The 20,336-nt window shown below is 40.7% G+C and overlaps 1 protein-coding gene across 3 annotated transcripts in view; it reads left to right on the forward strand.

The window, feature by feature from the left end:
• The window catches only part of SOS1 (SOS Ras/Rac guanine nucleotide exchange factor 1), a 99,168-nt gene that overhangs the window by 61,392 nt on the left and 17,440 nt on the right, over positions 1-20,336 (forward strand). For all 3 annotated transcript variants that reach the window (XR_012903070.2, XM_075925815.2, XM_089777563.1), the window contains 8 exons: positions 6,948-7,029; positions 7,649-7,771; positions 8,947-9,050; positions 13,417-13,639; positions 14,375-14,494; positions 15,999-16,161; positions 17,395-17,512; positions 20,111-20,283. Coding sequence is in view for 2 of the 3 variants with exons in the window: in XM_075925815.2 (XP_075781930.1) it covers positions 6,948-7,029; positions 7,649-7,771; positions 8,947-9,050; positions 13,417-13,639; positions 14,375-14,494; positions 15,999-16,161; positions 17,395-17,512; positions 20,111-20,283 (1,106 nt within the window). In the remaining variant the exon portion in view is untranslated. The remainder of the gene's footprint in view (positions 1-6,947; positions 7,030-7,648; positions 7,772-8,946; positions 9,051-13,416; positions 13,640-14,374; positions 14,495-15,998; positions 16,162-17,394; positions 17,513-20,110; positions 20,284-20,336) is intronic.

Consider the following 20,336-nt stretch of genomic DNA (forward strand, 5'->3'; position numbering starts at 1 on the left):
CTGAATTTTTCTCCTAATGTAAAATCAATCTGATTAGGATACTGAATACATAACATGCCACTTCAAATGTTCGATAGACAAAAGGTCAGGATACTCTCCCCTCAAGTGTCAGAAAGTTTTTTATAATGTTGTATTATTAGATAATTCTTTTGCCTTTTTACAATATGTAATTATTTACTTTTTTTGGAGGGGCGGAGAAAATGCTTTCTTAAAAAGTGGGTGAGATTGTTGTGGAATTTTCTGTTCTGTTTCCTGGTGATTTCCTGATCCTGTATTGTAGATCATTGTAATCACAAGAGTGACTTTATATGCTTTTGGAAATAACAGGTTACAGTAGTAGAATTTTCTAACATGTTTGGAGACGGTGGCTTTCACTAGGGATAGGCTAAGGCAGTTCTTTGACTTGGCTAGGTAGAGCGTAGCATTCAGTATCAAAAGATAGGGATTGGAGTTGGTAGTATAGATGGAGAAGATCTGTTAGGTCAGTGGTGCCCAATTTTATTAGAGAAGGGCCACATAAACCTAAGCACAATCTTGTGTGAGCCAAATAGATTCTATATATTTTAAAAAGATTTAAAATCACCTGTATTGATTTATATTTTGTTAGTTTCTATGTATAGTATTGTCTGTTTACACTGTTGTGGAAACTAAAATGATATAAACACGATGACAAAACATTAATGAGTTGACTGTTAGTACATGGTATTTGAAGCAGGCCGTGGGCCTTAGAAGCTGTCTGATGGACTGTAGATTGGGCACCCCTTTATCAGGTCAATGCCTGTCAGCATGAAATTTTTCTTTAGAATATGTTTTCCAGTGTTTGTCAATCTAATTTGAAAATCCCAAGTAATTGCACTTGTAACACTTCTCTATGGAGACTATTCCATACCCTAATGCAGCTCTCTATGAATGTTTTTCCTCATAGTCAGCTGTAATTTTTCCTTTCGCAATTTCATTCCATTACAACTTTTGTAAATTGTTCTCCATCCCAGTAGATATCAGTTGAATATTTGTAAGTGGGTTACAGTTTTCCACCTCCCTTTTTTTGCTGTCTGCTAACCAAATTACATGCATTTCATTTGTTAATCTCTACTGTAAATGAATCTTTCCATACCCTCAATCACTTATTGTATTCTGAACATTCTTGAAATGTGGCATGGAAAAATAAACACAATATTCCTGATCCAGTTACAGCAAAACTATTTTAAGATTCTGTTCTCATTTGCTCATAACTTTTCAAGCCTTTTAACCTTTGGGGCTGAAATTTTATTTGTGTGGTCGCTGTCCTATGAAATTTTTTTGGAAGTTGGAGCAAAGGCAGTTAAGCAGTGTTTGAGAGCAAAAGCAAAACCATTCAGTAGAATTGGTTTTGTGGCACTGTTTTTAAAAGTTTGAGCAATAAAACAAATGGGGAAATGGAGGTAGTATTTAATAGGGCAACAGCCCCAAAAGAAATACCTTTTTGAGTTTTCTGGTGCTGAACACTTATTTTGGTTGGCTGAGATATAGGCTTTTGAGATTCTCCCTTTGTACATACCCAACAATTTAACACTGGTTATTAATATATTTGAGAATGTTCCAAGTATTGGTAGGAGGCCCTGTTCGTATGCTTGTATTCAGTGAGCTAGTGTTCTCCTGCATCTATCTGCCCAAAAAGGAACAATTTCTAAATTATTTTAGGAACATAGAGTCTAGTAAAAGATCTTTCTTTTGCGTATTCCTCACCAAAGTGCGCCCTTAGCAGATATATAATACTACCCACAAGATGGTGACCAAGAGTCCCTGACTTTTAGGTCCACTTCTTCAACCAGATGCACTCAATGCCTGGCACTTCACAACACCTATTTAACAAAGCTTAGAAGTGGCATAACTAAGGCACAGAGACTCTGGCTGTGGTGTTCTTGCTCAGAGTCACAGAACCATGTGACAGAACTGGGAACTTTAGTCTCATTTGATAGATTGGAAAATTGAGAGAGAAAAATGTACCTGCCTTGCCCTGTAGGTTACAAGATTGGTGTTGATTTGTAACCTTAAAGAGCTGAGTTCAGCCCCTGGAACTGACCCTTATGTGCAGTGTGAAACTGGGTGAGTTAGTGTCCTCTCTGTCACCCATCTTTAATACCAGACTACTCGTGCAAACCCGCCTTTGCAAAGGACTTTGAAATCCAAGAATAAGAGACCCTGTGTATCCTAAGCATTATTAGCCATGTTTTTTGGATGAACGAAGGAACATAGCGGTTCAGGGACATAACCAGGAAGCACAATGACATAGGAAACTAGATATGAGTGAACATCGATGGTACCCCTGTTACGATCCTGTGGATTGCCTCACTTGCGCTGCATCTCTGCACTCTTTGCAAAGCATGTACATTCACGTGCTTTGCAAAGAGTGTAGAGATGGAGCGCAAGTGAGGCAATCCACAGGATCTCTGCCACTGTTATTTTTACATAATGTGCAAGAGCTGAGGCTATGGCTCCATTAGCTCACCTTACAAGATCAACTAAGCTGCCCACAAAAGGGCATTGTAATGGCATCTAGCCAGATCATTCCAGATTGTGGAATTTGTTTTCCTACTATACATTAAACCTTCTCTTAACAGAATTTTAAATTGTATTTGGTGTCTTAACTCTGTCCCTCTGGGCATATGCATTATGGTAGTGTCCTATTGCATGATAGTGATAGAAATGTAGCCGTGTTAGTCTGGGGTAGCTGAAGCAAAATGCAGGACAATGTAGCACTTTAAAGACTAACAAGATGGTTTATTAGATGAGAGCTTTCGTGGGCCAGACGTCTGGCCCACGAAAGCTCTCATCTAATAAACCATCTTGTTAGTCTTTAAAGTGCTACATTGTCCTGCATTTTGCTATTGCATGATGACACTTTTTCTCAAATACTACAACTGCTGCACACAAACCCATAGCGTATCAACTTAGACTTAACTTCTCTAGATGTAAGCAATATTATTTATTATTTGCAGTGCCTAGGGCCAGAGGCATGAACCCAGGCCCTATTGTGCCAAGTGCTGTACAAACAGAGAACAAAAATGTGGTATAAAGCTGGCTTTTATTGTGTAGGTAGGTCTGCTTCTGTAAGATGCCATGAATGCACAGCCTTTGCCAGTGCATTGTAAGTAACAGCAGGCTGCAGCTAGGTTAGTTGCAAACTCAAAACATATAAGGTCTGAGGCACAATCATATATCAAGGGTTTTTTATAATCAGAGGTTCATAATGATTGATTGTCAGATTTCATTAGGATGGAGGGGTAATCTGCCTGTCCCGCCGATTGTATTAATTTAGCTGCAGCAAATGTTCCTATTGGCACCAGTATGAAATCTCTGGTAAACCAACTCTATTGCAGTAGTACCACCAGGGAATCAGGAGTCTGCCAGTGGTCAGAGCTAGGGCAATGACCCAGGCCTGGTGGTATTCACCAGCTTTGGAGGCATGCCCCACAGCCTTTTCTGTGAGGCATGCAAAACCCACTGCATCCTCCCTGTAATGGGACAGCTAGATAGATCTCTGCATGCAGAAATTCCCCCACAAACACTCTTTTCCACAGCATTTCCAAAGGAGACATTGGCTTTGGATTTGACCCTGTTTGTGTGAGAGTCTGTTCTCCCCCAACCCCTCTCCTTTTCCTGATGTTTGTGTGCAAGCATTAAGGTTAGGGACTCCTAGTTTTGAAAGTCCTGGTCAGTTTTTATCTATAGGGCAGTGCTGTTCTATTTTTAAAGCTTTGATATGTTAAGAGTGTTTGTGCGTCAGCATAGTGTCCGTTTCCTTTCTTAAGGAATTCAAGGGTGATTATTTATAAATCCTTGTAGAATAAGTTATTGTTCTTTTTTAACTTTTACATTGGCTGTATTGAAGGGAGAATTATCACATGAACGGACATCCTGACTAAGTGGGGTAGTCTGTTTTTTTAAAAAAAAACCTACAAATTGGTTAGTTATATAATATACGTTAATTTTATCCACTGATTTTGTTAGTAAGACAGCACCTGTAATCAGAAACTGAAAGAAAAAAATGTTAGATTTCATTTGCTCTGTTTATCTCAAATGGAACTGTGCTGCTGTGATTCTACACGCTGAGCTCAATTTCTGCTGTAAATAACAATAGCTATTATGACCCAGTGTTCAATAGCCAGGAAACTTTTAAATTGTGTGGAAGCATTCTACTCTTTGGCTTAAACAAAACATTTTTAGGGTACGCATTGTGTATTTTAATAGTTTATAATGAAAATCGTTCTGTGAAACACTACTGCTTATAGGCAGATAGTTAAATAGTTTTGTTTATGGTTTCTGTTAAGAGCTAAAAGTCCAGCATCTAAATAGGGGGCCTGATTTACGCATGGGCGGACTGCCTGCCGCTACCATTGTTTGGCATTTAAAAATTCAGGAGCTCCTAGATATGGATGTAGACAACTATCCATTTGGCACTCATGTTTGAAATGTTTTGCATTTGTGTAAAAGTGCAGTTCAGCTGTGTAAAAGTTAAATTTTCATCCTCTCTGAGTAATGGTCAATCTCTTATTTTCATTATTTGCACGATGATCTTATTGAAACAATATGGGTGAATTAATATTTTTGGTTGGACCAACGTCTGTGGGTGAAAGAGACCAGGTTTTGAGCTTAAAAGACCTCTTCAGGTCTGGGAAATGTGCTCAGAGTGACGGGACTAAATACAGGATAGGAGAGATCATTTGAGGTCAAGTGGACAGTTATCAGCTCTACCATTCTACCACAAAGCAGGGGGAGTGTTTTAGAGAGAGTTGGATGAAGAGATGGGGGTTGCCGAAGTTGTGGTGGAAATCTGTGAGGGAGTGAACACAGGAAAAAAAGACAAAAACACCATCTGAGGATGAACACTTTTTCCATAAAGTGATCACTCCATACCTGCTGCCTTAGTCCTTGTCCTCAGACATGCAGAATACCTTTAAGAGATGATTCTGGGAACTTAAGTCCATTACTCTGCCCAAGACCACCAAACACTGACTTAATAAAGACACATCCCTGACGGACATAAGTTTCACTGTCAGAAGCACCAGTGTGGACAGTGCTATGTTGGCTGGAAATGCTCTCTCACTGACATTGCTACCATCACTCGTCAGGAGCAGTTTAATTATGCTTGGTGTGAGAGCTTTCACCGCTAAAAGGTTGTTCCATATTTCTAATCTGAAGTTTTCTGGCGTCAGCTTTCTTTGTCTGCTAGACTGAAGAGCGAGGATGTTAAGAAGTGGGTAATTGACTAATCACGTAGTTGGTACTGCATGATTACTCGATAAGGGGAGGCGCTCTGTCCCAGCTCCCACTGGGTCCTGGAGCTACCCCCGGTGCGGCTCTGCAGGTTAAATGTAGTAGAAGCCATGTGTGCAGGAGCCATGTGTGCAGGCAGAGCCACAGTGGGGGTAGGTCTCAGACCCTATGCGAGCCAAAACTAAGCAGTCCTACCGACCGCTGGGCCTCTGCATTTTAAATGTGCCTCCCCCCCCCCCCCCAGCTTATTGGGTAGTCGACTACTCAACTAGTTGCTTATATCCCTGTCAAAGAACCCTCTTATCAAATTTCTCTTCCCACTGCAGATACTTTCAGCCTATAACCACAACCTTCTTTTGCGTCAACTAAATAGAGCTCCTTTAGTATCTCAGTATATGGTATGTTTCCAACCCTTTAATCCCGCATTTCTCAAACTGTGGGTCCTGACCCCCCAGGGGAGTCGTGAGCAACTTAGAGGGTGGTCGCGATATCACCAAGTTTGAGAACCCCTGCTTTAATCATTCACGTGGTTCTTCTCTGAACCTTCTCTAAATTTTTCAACATTTAAAGTGTGGAGACACTATTCCAGCAGTGGGTCACACCAGAGGTGGAATTAAGAAGAAACATTTACCCATGAGAAAGTTATTTCATAACTGCCCACTTCAGGGTTTCTTAACCCTCCCCCCCCCCCTTTTTTTTTTAAACATCTGGCACTGGTCACTGTCAGAGTTAGGGTACTGGACTAGATGACTCACTCATAAAATGGCATAGAATCATAGAATACTAGAAGGGACCTTGAGAGATCATCAAGTCCAGTCCCCTGCCCTCACGGCAGGACCAAGCTCCATCCTAGAGTAGACCGTCCCTGATAGATGTCTTTCTAACCTGCTCTTGAATATCTCCAGTGATGGAGATTCCACGACCTCCCTAGGCAATTTATTCCAGTGTTTTAACCACCTTGACAGTTAGGAAGTTTTTCCTAATGTCCAATCTAAACCTCCCTTGTGGCAATTTAAGCCCATTGCTTCTTGTCCTATCCTCAGAGGCCAAGGAGAACAATTTTCTACCCCCATTACACCCTTTTAGATACCTCTATCTTGTCCCCTCTCAGTCTTCTCATTTCCAAACTAAACAAGCCCAATTCCTTCAGCCTTGCCTCATAGCTCATGCTTTCTAGACCGTTAATCATTTTTGTTGCTCTTCTCTGGACCCCCTCCAATTTCTCCACATCTTTCTTGGAATGTGCCCACAAATCCACAATACTCCAAGTGAGGCCTAATCAGCACAGAGTAGTATGGAAGAATGACTTTCCTGTCTTGCTCACAACACTCCTGTTAATGGCATGTATTTTTGTATTTATCTAAATGTACTATGTGCAACCTTGTAAGAATTTTTCTAGTTATTCTTTTAATAATCGAGAGAGAAAAATTAGTGCTTTTTGTGAACAGTTTTTAAATGCAGTTAAAATTCATTTTATTCATTGTGCCTCATTTTGCCATGCCAAAAAATTCTAAATTGTCACTAAAATAACTAGGAAATATTGTGTGTACTGTATAACAGGTGTCAATTAATGGTCTGTGTGTTTTCAGGTACACATAGTTTTAAAGAAAACCATTCATTTTGAATCCTTTTGCATTACAATGAGAGAAAATTTTTAATCCATTTTAATTTAATTAATTTATGTGTTCTAGACCCAAATTTTGTTCGGACGTTTCTCACAACTTATAGATCCTTTTGCAAACCTCAAGAACTATTGAGTCTTCTGATAGAAAGGTATGCAACTTTCTTTTTTTTTTTTAATCTTCCCTGGAATGCTTGATGAACTAGTCCATATGAGGAAGGCTCTTTGTGTCTTTTTTTAATGTGTAGTAAGATTCAAAATAGTTTATTTTAAAAATTAACATTTTAAAACAGATGGCTTTGATTTTTGTCACTGGTCTTTTTTAAAAGTTTTCAAATGAAAATTATAAAGGCCAAAAGATCATCAGCTGGTGTAAATTGAGTTCCATAGAAGTCAGTGGTGTTGCACTGACTTACACCAGATAAGGCTCGTGCCCCAAAAGTTTTGTACATACTCCATTTTTCTGTCATCTATTTTTATGGTTTTTTTCTTGTAGTGGCATAAAATACTTGATTTATTATATCCAGTTAAGTGAGTGCACCATGTTTACTAACTGGTAAAGGCCTGATTTAATGGAAACCCTCTAAACTTTTTGACTAGCAGAGGAGAGTTTTCTGCATTGTCGAAGGAGAGGTATCTTCGATTAAATCAAACTCTTAATAGTTTTGTTACTGCATGTTCTGAGAGGTTAACACAGCACATGACTGGTTCCTATTTACATAATTTAAATGAATTTAAAGGTTTCGACTTTTACTGTTTGCCCCATGGTAGGTTTGAAATTCCGGAGCCAGAGCCAACAGAAGCTGATCGTATAGCTATGGAGAATGGAGACCAGCCTCTTAGTGCAGAGTTAAAACGATTTAGGAAAGAATATATACAACCTGTACAGCTCCGGTGAGTATTAAAGAAATGCAGATCAAACTTCTCCTTCATAGAATGCCTCTGCAGATTCCCACAGGGAGTCTCTTATCGTGAGCCATGGAGCCACTGACAGTAGTAAAGCAATGAGGCCTAGTTTGCATTCCAGCAATCAAGAACCTGAGACTCTAAAGTCCCCACCTAGTCATGCAGCCTCAGTTTTGTTTATTCTGCTTACAGAACAGTTACAGAACCACACAGCTCCTTTCGGTACAGTAGATATTTGTTGGATAGTAGCCAAAAAAGAGTGACTCTCTTATAAACGGAGTTTTCTGAATGTGTTGCCTCTGCCGATGCACAGTGATCCCTCCCCCCTTCTCTATACTTCAGAATCCTTTGGAAGCCTCTCTGAGGTTATGTCTACGCTCAAATCATTAAAGCATGGCCATGGCTCTGTAAAACACCTAAATGAGCGCGTAGCTCCCAGCGCTGGTAGCCCATTTACACTGGCACTTTACAGCGCTGGAACTTGTAGCACTCGGGGGGTGTTTTTTTTATATCCCCGAACAAGAAAACTGCAGCACAGTAAAATGCCAATGTAGACGAGCCCTGAGATGAAGAAGTAAGGACAGCATTTAAGGGGTCAGCATTAATAAAGTCTTAGGCTCTAGAATGCTATGATGAAAATTAAGCTCTAATGCTACCTAAATGGGTTCTCTGACATCCTTGCTTCTTTGGCTTGAGGCATGCAGCAAGGCTAGACTCAGTGATAACTGAAGACTCAGTTCCAACACTGCACTTTTGCCTGTGTGGCTTGTTTCATTCAGGGAGCTATGATAAGCTATGCTAGTAAAATTTCAGTTTTGCAAGGATAAGGTGCATCCGCTCTAGAGGTGCTTTGCTAGGATAACATATTGCTACATCTGTGACAGCAAAGCACTGTTAATGTGCAAAGTAAGTAGCATTGGCAGCATTGTTCTAATATATAAATGTATTGAAGGCAAGAACTAGCTATGAATATTCTTTTCTGAGCATTTAATGTGAAATTAAACCCGTATATTAGCTGCAACTTGATTAGCTCGTCTGTATTGTCTAATTTTTACATAGCACCTGGAAGTCCCATTTAAGCCATACTACTAGCATAGTCAGACATAAACTAATAGACTGTCTCGTCTCATAAAGAGTTCATAATCTCTCCTTTAACATTGTAGAGTATTAAATGTATGCCGACACTGGGTAGAACACCACTTCTATGACTTTGAGAGAGATGTAGATCTTTTGCACCGATTGGAAGAATTCATTGCGACAGTAAGAGGTATTTATGATTACAGTAGATGTCAACATATTAAAATATGTCCACTGTTAGACATCTGTGTTATGTGATGATGCTTCCTAACAGCTTATAATCAGTGGCTAAAGGAAAATGAAATATTTGGTGCATATGATGACTTATGTTACCCACTGCATACCCTGAAAAAACCCTTATTTCAAATATCAACTGCTAATTTCATTCTCAGAAGTATGGTGCCTATTCAGAAAAATAGGATTCATGTTGCTTAACTCTGATAGCCAAAATATTATTCTAGCTACATTGCAGATAAATGTATATAATTGCCAGCAATTGAATGGTTTTGAGGTCAAGTAAAAATAGTCCTTGGTCACCTGGGTGAAGGCCCGTAAGCTATAGGTAGGCGTAACTTGCATAAAAGCTTAATGGAGGATACTGTGTGCTCCAGAGCAGAGATTCTCAGACTCTTTCACATCATAACCCCTCAAGATGTGGTCTGTCACATAAGCCACCTCCCCTCCAGTTCATAATTGTGCAGCAGACTTTCCCTATTCATTTTTAATAATGAAACATCGCTGTGGCAGCGACAGCAGTCGCATACAGGAAAAGGTTATATTAAGTATTTAATGCTAGCAGCTGGAAACAGGAAGAGAACAAGTGACCAGTGAGGCCACTTGGGACTGTCAGCACATTTTGTAGCCTGGCTGGTTTGGAAATCTTTGGTCCTGTGTACAGAGCAGAAGACTGGGCTGCAGGAGTTCTTTGAGCGATGGTATGTGTACTGTCCACTTCAGGTTGTGTGCGCACCCAGTGCACTAGTGTTGGAGATTTTTCCCTCGATGATGCCCATTGGGGCAGGGAGATGGTATGAAGGGTAGAGCTATCCCTGACCCCTCTCAGTTCCTTCTTACCACACATAACAGTATTAGAGCATGGTAGCTTGCTCTTGCAAGTTTTTTTTCCCTTGCTGGTAATGTTTTTGTCATTTTGCATATAGTTTCTGCTCATCTAGTAGCTTTATAGTTAGTTTCGATATGTTCAGTTAGTTTAGTATTGTTCTTGGTGTATATTTTGATTTCCCCTTGTCTCAGTGCTGATGCCCTCTACTGGTGCATCACTCAGAGAGCTCTCCACATAAATGAGAGGTTGTCGAGAGCTTTAGCTTGTCACACTTTCCTTCCTCACATAAAAATAAAAACAATCCTAGTTCCTATGGGCAGTGTAAAAGCAATGTTCTATGTCAGGGGTCTCCAAACTACGGCCCGGGGGCCGGATGCGGCCCGCGAGGCCCTCTCATCCGGCCCGTGGAGACCTTTTTGGATTCAAAGGCAGAAGAAGTGAGATTGTTTCAAAACCCATTTGAAGCAGATGTGGCCAGTTTCCCAGATGAACTGCAGCTGGAAGTCATTGAGTTGCAAGCAAATGACCTCCTTAGGGACAAGTTCAAAATAGGACTGGTGGGTTTTTACCAGTTTTTGCCCAAGGAAGACTTTCCTAATGTCAAAACTTTTGCATCAAGGTACCTTTCAATCTTTGGAACAACATACCTGTGTGAACAAACATTTTCAAGAATGAAATACGTGAAGAACAATTTGAGAACAAACTTGTCCGATGATAATCTCAGGTCACTGTTGATGTTAGGGACAACAAATCTAAAGCCAGAAATGTATGCTATTTTGGCATCCAGGAAACAATTTCACCATTCACACTAATACAGGTGTTCATGTGTAGTGTATGAATGTGTTATTAAATAATAACTGAATAAAATAATATTAAATAAATAATTAAAAACAACATCCATGTTTTGATTGTTTTTTATTTGGACCTCAAGTGTGTAGTCGGCCCCCGAACTGCTGTTTGATAGTTAATGCGGCCCTCGGGCTGAAAAGTTTGGAGACCCCTGTTCTATGTGAACAGATAGGGAGGGGCCAGATCAATCTCTTGTGCTAAAAGGCAATGCAGCTTTGGGAGTTATGTATTACCAGTGTGATTCACTCCAAACACCTTCTGAGTATTCAGAGCACGTTAGCAGATTGCTAAAGTTGCCACAAGTGGTGTCTCCAGACAGATATAGTAAGAGTCATTTTTCATGGACACGTTTCCCCATGTAGGCCTGTTTGCAACTCGTCACAACTGAAAGGGTAGCAGTTTTGTTCATGAGTGGGTCACGTTCCAGGATCCTTTCCTGTTACCCTAATGGACAGACTCATGTATTCTTACCCCTCAGTGCCTCTCCTCCCCAGAGTATTATTAAAAATCAAGCAGGATCATGCGCGTACAATCCTCATAACTCCGATGCCTTGCCAGCATTGGATCGCTACGCTGCTGAGTGTCTCAGCCTGGGCTCCACTGACATAATCTCCAGAGCCAGGCCTGTTCTCTCAGAGCTACGATCATCTTCTTCATCCGACCAGTGTCTCTTCATCTTATGGCCTGGATGTTCTATGGCAAGTGCCTCGGGGGCTGTGCAGGAAATGTACGAAACATTCTTTTGACTAGCAGGAACCCTTCTAGTAGGTACACTCACCTGCTGAAGTAAAAGCAGTTCTTCTTTTGATCTCCGCAGAAAGTTGTTTCTCCTTGCTCTGGGGCCCAATACAGCACATCCCGAACTATTTGTTACAGCTGACACAGCAAGGCCTCTTCATTAGTTCCATCAGAGCTCACCTAGCAGTTGTCTCCACTTTCCACCCTCCAATTGCAGATCACACTGTATTCCCCAAACCAGTGACATTCAGGTTCGTAAAGGATCTGGACCTTTTATTTCCCCAAGTGGAGTATCCCATCCCTCCTTCAGACTTAAATCTGGTGTTATCAAGGCTTATGGGTCTGCCTTTTGATCTATTGGCTTAGAGCTCGTAACTTCATCTTTTAAATTAAAGTGATTTTTTTGGTGACAATTGTGTCTCTGCAGTGAGTAGGAAAATTGCAAGCTCTGGTGTCTCACTCACCTTATGCGGTCTTTTACAAAGTGTACTTATACCCATATCCAAAATTTCTGATCAAAGTAATGTGTCGCTTCCATATCAAGCTGCCAATATATTTACCGACTTTCTCTTGGAAGTTTCTTTCTCATAAGGACAAGGAGTGACTCCCAGGAGAGCATTAGCTTCCTCCTTGGAAAGGGCTGACCTACTTAGATTGTCCTCACAGCTGTTTGTGGCAGACGCAGACACTTTGGAGGGTCTCATTTCAAAGTATGTCATTATGTACTTTCTACTGCATGCATTTGTGCTACCACACGTTGTGACTGTACCAAGCACAGTGCTGGCACGTTCAACCAGATAACAAGCAGCTTGCTCAAGTGCCTGTACAGAACATTTATAGAACTGCAACTTGGTCATCAGTTCACACTGTTGCATCTCCTTCTGCCATGTTTTAGCAGTTTAGAGATAATGGAAGACTTGGACGTGTGATCCTTAAATAATTATTTACGTAGATTCCAGTCCCACCTCCAGTTTGTAATGCTGATGAGTCACCTAAGTTGGAATGGACAATTGCAATCACTCAACTTGTTCTGTAACTGTTGTTCTTCAACATGTGTTGCACTTGTCCATTCCACAACCCACCCTCCTCCTGCACTTTATTAGAGTCTGTCTCATAAGAAGGAACTGAGGGAGCTTGAGGGTGAGTCTGCCCATTATGCCACTGTTCAGCATAGGAATGTAAAGGATTATCTGGTTACCCAATAAGCTTTTACCCTCACCGGGTGATGATTATGGGTAACCAGTTAACCCAGGCTGGAGCAGTCCCCTGCCCGTGACATGGTGCAGCGGGCCTGGCCAGGCCCGAGCAGACCACGGCATGGCAGGCTCAGCCTAGCCTGGTCAGAGCAGCCTGTGCCACAGAAGTGGAGCTGCCCCTTGCCCATGGCACCGCAGGCAGGAGGCTGCTCAAAGCTTAACCGGTTAAAACTAGAGTTTAACCCGTTAACATTTTAAATGATCGTTAACATCCCTAGTTCAGCAGCAGAAGGTACATGCACTGCCCCTTGCAGGTACCAGTAATGGAAAGATCTTCAACACTAGCGTATTGGCCATGCACACACCTGAAGTGGAATGGACATGGTCAACACGTCTTGAACAACACTTACAGAACAGGTTAGTAACTTATTTCTGTTTCACATGTGAAACTTCCATTAAGTCAGAAGGAATTATGTTCATGCTACTACCAGGATCACTGGATTCACACTGCTGTTTATTAGCTTTGTGAGGACAAACAAGCAAAACTGGGTTTCACCTCTGTAAATTAGGGGAATGCTTTCTTCCGAGTATTGAGGCATAATGTTTATAAAGTGGAGAATATTTTAATATTTAAAAAATGATATTGGCCTCTTGAAGAAACATAGAATTAAAAAGGTTAAATAAATGTTAATGATGTCTGTTTATTCCAGGTAAAGCTATGAAGAAATGGGTTGAATCAATCACAAAGATCATCTATCGGAAAAAGCAAGCACAAGCCATTGGACCAAGCCACAATATTACTTTTGAAAGCTCGCCTCCTGCAATTGAGTGGCATATAAGCAAGCCGGGACAGCCGGAAACTTTTGACTTACTCACTTTGCACCCAATAGAAATTGCTCGACAACTCACTTTACTCGAGTCAGATCTTTACAGGTATTTTTCCTCTAATGAAAAACGGAGTGTATTGTATCACATTATTGCAAAACCCCCAAACGTTCCCAAAATTGCTTCTAGAACCCTTTGTACAGATCTTCACTATTGGCATATGTGGTGTGCTAGGTCACTAATTATGCAGCAGTGAAGTCTAAAAGTGCACCTCAAAATAAAAACGTCTGTTTATTTATATCATGGACATCAGTGTATGTGAGCACCTATAATTAATGTATATTATTAATTTCATTATATTAGAGGAGAATATCTCCTAATATTTCTACAATGGGTGTTCCTTTGAGAAACATGAGATCCAGTTAAACCTTTCTCTATATATCCTAGTTTATGAAGCGCATTATAAACCATAGAGAATCCAACCAGCAGTTTGAGAAGGATGCAGTTAAGCAGCACTTCAGCTTCAAACATTCACATCTCCTTGCGGTCAAGGAGGGTTAGACCTCACGCTTCATTTAGATGAATGGTGGTTACTGTGAATGTGTTCTTTAGATATTTAATTGATAGCATGATGCAAAGAACAAACAGATGCATAGGAATGCCAGTCATTTTATTCATTCAGTTAGCATTTAGATTCTGAGATCATCGGCAGCTGTTAGCTAAGTATTTTTTCAAGCAGTTGTTCTTCACTAAATTAATTCACTGATAACTAACACTTTTTTGGAATAATGGTAGTCTTTTTTTAAAGTTTCAAATTGTGGTACTTTTTATAATTTCTTTTAGAGCTGTACAGCCATCAGAACTAGTTGGAAGTGTATGGACGAAGGAAGACAAAGAAATTAATTCTCCCAACCTTCTTAAAATGATAAGGCACACTACTAATCTCACTTTGTGGTTTGAAAAGTAAGGGGTTTGTTTGTTTTGTTTTGTTCCTTGTTAAATCTCTACTTCTGGAACTTTATTGGATCTGTGTAATTCATTCAGATGCTTTTTGAGAGATACCGTAGGAGAAATTTGGCCTTTGGGAATCCTCCACTCAGGGAATGGCTAAATATTTGCCTCAGAAAATAATTATTTGTAAGTAAGCAATTTCAGCAGAAAATATAAGTGTGTATTTTTAAGCACTGGCTTTGATTTTTTTTTAAATTATTTTGCTCACAAACTTATGAGTTTTAAGCAATTTTTTCAGTGTTTTCTAGTTGAACTTTCACAATTGTGTAATTGTAAAATTTCAAAATTATTAAAAAATGAAGTGTCACAGACAATAATTATGTAATGAGAGTAGATGTGGGGATTCAGAAAGTTAAAGCTTTATAACTGTTTAAACACCAAATGTCAATATCACATGTTAAAATACACAAAGCAAATATCCTAAAATCAAACTTGAAGTTCTCATGTGCATTTTTCTTGGTTTGCCTGTCTATAAACCAGGGATGTTAAATTTAGATTACTTAACTAATCAAATAGTTGATGGGATTTCCATTGACTGTTCCATTAGTCTATAAGGGCACCTCTACCTTTGAATGCTACCATTAAAAAGCGGACGCCCCACAGGAAGTGCAGAGCCCCACTGGCCCCGTGCTCCCTGCAGCACCTGAGCCTTTGAAATGTAGATGAGTCCCGGCAGGAAAAAAGCGGAAGCCCCACAGGGAGCATGGGACCTCAGCCTTTGAAATGTACAAGAGCCCAGTGGGACTGCACTGTTGCACTGGCCCCATGCACTCTGCCATGCCTCAGCCTTTGAAACGTACAAGAGCCCTAGTGGGACTCCGCCGCTATGCTGGCCCTGTGCACCCTATGGTTCCTCAGCCTTTGAAATGTACGAGAGACCCAGTGGGCTCTGTCAGTCCCCGCTCGTGCCATTTCCCACTGTGCCTCTACCTCCCTTGCCCCCCCACAGAGACGGTACTGGAAGGAACCTGCTTTTAAGCCAGCTTCCCCTGCACTGGCTCCTGCTCCCCTCCCCCCCCTGCTTGCTGCCTTTCTCTGATAGAGGCAGCAATGTGGGGGAAGCGACTAGGCGAGGAACTAGTCGACTATCCGATAAGCTTCTCCTTATTGGATAGTTGACTAATCTCTTACATCCCTATTATAAACCTTTATTGTCAATGGAAATATTTTTGCACTGGTTTGTGTGTATATTGAGATTAATGTTTAGCAATTTTTATTGATAAAAATCTAATCCTTTGAGGCCTACTTCTAATATTCCCAGTTTTTTAACCTGAGAAATGGAACCTAACTTGTTCTAAATGTTTCTCAATCTTCCTCCAATTATTTGGTGGGTCTTGTTGGATCCATCAAACATTTCAAAATGGTATACTTTGTGGTATAGCTGGATTTTTGTTGATTGGTAGAGTTTTGACTCTGTTTTATCTCTACAAAATTAGCATTCTGCTTGTATACTTAGATGCATCATAGAAACAGAAAACCTAGAGGAAAGAGTAATCGTAGTGAGTCGAATAATTGAGATCCTGCAAGTCTTTCAAGAGCTAAATAACTTCAATGGTGTCCTTGAAGTTGTCAGTGCTATGAATTCTTCGCCTGTGTATAGGCTGGATCACACATTTGAGGTAGGTTACAATGTTTTCAGTTTTCAATCTGTTACCCAACTGTAACAGTTAAGTTACATTCTGTTACTATATAAGTGCTGCTGCTTTCAGTACCCCACTAAGAGTAGTAACAGTCTCTTGCACTTTGAAGGAGTCTTTGCTTCTGTACTCAGTGTTCACACATTCTGGGCTCTGGCACTGCCAATCACAAGACCATTGCAAGGACCCGTGCAAAAAGCCAGAAAACAAATACTTCAACAATATGCAGGATGCACTTCAGTGCAGTGTCTCTGGGCTCCCCAAGGGAAGTAAAATTGCCCATGAAGGATTGAATGAGGGTGCAAAATAGAGCTATCAATTCCTTTGTAATGTCAGAGGCGGTTACCACTAATGCCCAGGGTCCCCAGAGTGAATACAGTGGTGAGTAAGGCGGAAAAGCATGGCACTTCACCAGAGCCTGCTCCCTGAAACCAGTAACGGATGTGATTGAAATTAAAAGATGGATTATCAGAAAGGCAGAGGCAGATCGATCAGAGTAGTGGGTGTCTGGGGAAAGCGGTGGAACACACCAGCTGCGGGGGGCAGGAAAAAAGTCTGCATCTCCTAGAACTATGGTGTCCAACATGCTAGCCTCATGTGGCTATTTGGCCGTTTGAGTATGGCTAGTTCGCTGCTTCAGAACTGGTTGGACACAACGGTAGAAGATTTCCTCCATATACTTTAGCATAGGATCCATACCCATTTAATTGGGCTGCTAGACCTTCCCTGACACGCGAGTGTGTAAACAGAATACTGAACCTCTAGCCCAAGCCAGCTAGGACTCTTCACAAAAGCCTGACTTTCCCTCAGCCCCCTGACTGTCATCTTGTTGTTATAGTAACTAAGTAAATTATTATTAATCATAGCATTGGTAGCATAGCTCTAAAACCTTTAAATCCCACAAATGCCTGTGGAAAATTCAGTTCTTATATCCATATAGCTCTCTTCATTTCTAGATTTCAAAGAAATAGTATCCCATTTTTCAGATGGGGAAACGGAGGCCAAAAGAGGTTAAGACCCAGATTCTTAAGTGTATTGAAATATTGCTATGCTCAGCATTGTAACACCAAACTGATTTCAGCTGTCACAGCAACACATAAATGCCTTTACAAATCTGAGCCTGAGAGTTACCCAATGTCACACAGCAAGGCAATGGCAACTGTCCATCTCAGACCACAGTGCCCTCCTCGCTAACCTCACTGTGTATCTTTTCAGCAAATTCCAAGTCGACAGAAAAAGATTTTAGAAGAAGCTCATGAACTGAGCGAGGATCACTATAAGAAATACTTGGCCAAACTCAGGTCCATTAATCCTCCATGTGTGCCTTTCTTTGGTGAGTAGTTTTGATTCGGGATGATCAGTATAAAAGAAATGTCAGTTCATGTTTTCCAAGGAGTGAGCTAAAGCACTCTACAGACATACAAGCAGAAGTAAGAAGTATTAAAGTATTAAAGAAGCACCGTGAGCTTGAAATCTAACCAGTTTTTTAAAAGGTCAACTTAGTTTTAGTGGTCTCTGACTGCAGAGCATTTTCTCTCCCTACTGCTGTGTGACAGATGCACACAAAAGGACAATATGACTGAATATGCAGAAGAAAGAATTTAGTTGACTGATCACAAGGTAAACCACTGGGGAAAAGTTTTTTTTCCTACTCTGTTCTAATGATTTTAGGTGTTGCTTGCAAAAAATAGGTTTTTAAAGGACCATTTAGACAGAAATACGATTTTTCTGAAGTTGATCGTGTCCTTTCTATCTTCTGACAATGACCAGTGGCTTCAGAGGGAATCAGTAGAGCAGGGCAATTATCAAGTGATCCATCCCGTGCCATCCAGTCTCAGCTTAGAGCAGTCAGAGATGTAAGGACGCCCAGAGCATGGGGTTGCATCCCTGGCCGCCATCTTGTCTGAGAGACACTGATGGACCTGTCCTCCATGAATTTTCTCTTTTTGAACTCAGTTATATTTACGGTCTTCTCTACACTCCCTGGCAACAAGTTCCACAGGGTGACTATGCATGGTGTGAAGAAGTACGTCCTTCTTGTTTGTTTGACATCTGTTGCCTGTCAATCTCATGGGGTGATCCCTGGTTGATGTGTAATGTGAAAGAGCAAATAACTCTTCCCATTCTCTTTCTCCACACAATATATGATTTCATAGACCTGTATCAGAGTTCCCCCTACTTGTCTCTTTTCTACGGTGAACAGTCCCAGTCGTTTTTATCTCTCCTTATATGGAAGCTGTTATCCTTCCTTATCACTGTTGTTGCCCTTCTATGTACTTTTTCCAATTCTAATACATCGTTGTTGAGATGGAGCAACCAGAACTGAAAGCAAGGGCATACCATGGATTTATATAGTGCCACAATATTTTTGTCTCATTATGTATCCCTTACCTAATGGTTGCTAACATTGTTTGCTTTTTTGATTGTGCACATTGAACAGATGTTTTCAGAGAACTATCCACAATGACTCCATGATCTCTTTCTTGAATGGCAGCCTCTAATTTAGGCCCCATTGTTCTATGTGTGTAGTTGGGATTATGTTTTCTGTTATGCACTACTGTGCTTTTATCTACATTGAATTTCATCTGCCTTTTTGTTGTTTGGTCACCCTCTTTTGCGAAATCCCTTATTAACTCTTCAAACTCAGCCTTGTTCTTTACTATTGTGAATAATTTTATATTGTTTGCAAATTTTGCTGCCTCACTGTTTATCCCTTTTTCTCAGATTATTTATGACTATGTTGAACAGCATTGGTCCCACTTACAGATCCAGGAGCGGACCCCGTTATTTCACAGTGTAGTCCATTGTGAACACTTGACTATTTATTCTTACCCTTCATTACTCATCTTGTAACCAGTTACTGATCCATAAGTCTTATTCCATGACTGCTTACTTTGCTTAAGAGCCTATGGGGATGGACTGTGTCCGAGGCTTTCTGAAAGTCCAAATTCACTGTGTCAACTGGATCACCTTTGTCTACATGTTTGTTGGTCCCCTCAAAGAATTTGAATAGTTGGTGAAGCGTGGTTTTCATTTACTAAAACCAAGCACTTGAGGAGTCATGATGGGCCCTTACCAGCCCACTGCCCTCATCTGTGGCATTCCAGTGGGAGCCATTCTCTCTCTCTTTCCCCCTCCCTCCCTCTCTCTAATCCTCTTGCTGTTCAATAACCATTGGGGAGATGTGCAGACAGTGGCTAGCTCCTCATCCGTTTCCCATCCAGCATCAAAAGCAGCACCTCAGTTATCCAGGGCTTGGCTCAGATCAGTAACCGGCTGGAGCTGAACCAAGATTAAATCAGGCAATCGGAATAGAGGAAGGAAACACTTAGAGCTTTCCACTTCGGCCAGCTCAGTAGAATTGTCCTGTCTTACAAAATTCAAGTATAACTAGATTTTGCTATTTGTTTTTAATGTGTGTGGTGTGCGCTGTGTAAGTGGTAGGTAAATAAATAGATTACTCTTGAGATTCTCATGCAAACAGGCAGTTTTCAAGGAAAGGTTTAAGATGCTCCCATTATCTGTACATCAGACAACTGTCATTGACTGTAATAGAGAAAATGTTGTTTGTAATGCTATGCCTACACTTAAACTCTGTGCTAGTGCAGCTGTGCCACTGTAGCACTTCATTGCACATACTACCTTCACCATCAGAATGGGTAATCCACCTGGTCAGAAGGGTTCTTCTGTTGACCTGCAGAGAGACTTAAATCACCTTAGCTATGCCATCAAGGGTGTGGTTTTTTCACACACCCTCCCCGCCCAAGAGATGTAATTATGTCAGCCTAATTTGCTGATGTGGATCAGGTCCGTATAATTTAAAATACACAATATTAATTCTTTAAAAGGGCTTCATATACAAGCTATATTGTTATTTCATCATTGGTTTGTACTGTAGTAGCTGAATGTTCTTATACTCTCACTGTTTTAGGAATTTATTTGACTAACATCTTGAAAACGGAAGAGGGCAATCCCGAATTTCTAAAGCGACATGGAAAAGAACTTATAAATTTCAGCAAGAGAAGGAAAGTGGCTGAAATAACAGGGGAGATCCAACAGTACCAAAACCAGCCATACTGCTTACGAATAGAATCTGATATCCGAGTAAGTTACATTTTCTTACTTTGTTGTGGTGATTAATTCAGAAGTCATTTGAG

The sequence above is a fragment of the Pelodiscus sinensis genome, chromosome 3 (assembly GCF_052426305.1).
Source record: "Pelodiscus sinensis isolate ZL-2025 chromosome 3, ASM5242630v1, whole genome shotgun sequence".
In the NCBI taxonomy this organism is placed as follows: Eukaryota; Metazoa; Chordata; order Testudines; family Trionychidae; genus Pelodiscus; species Pelodiscus sinensis.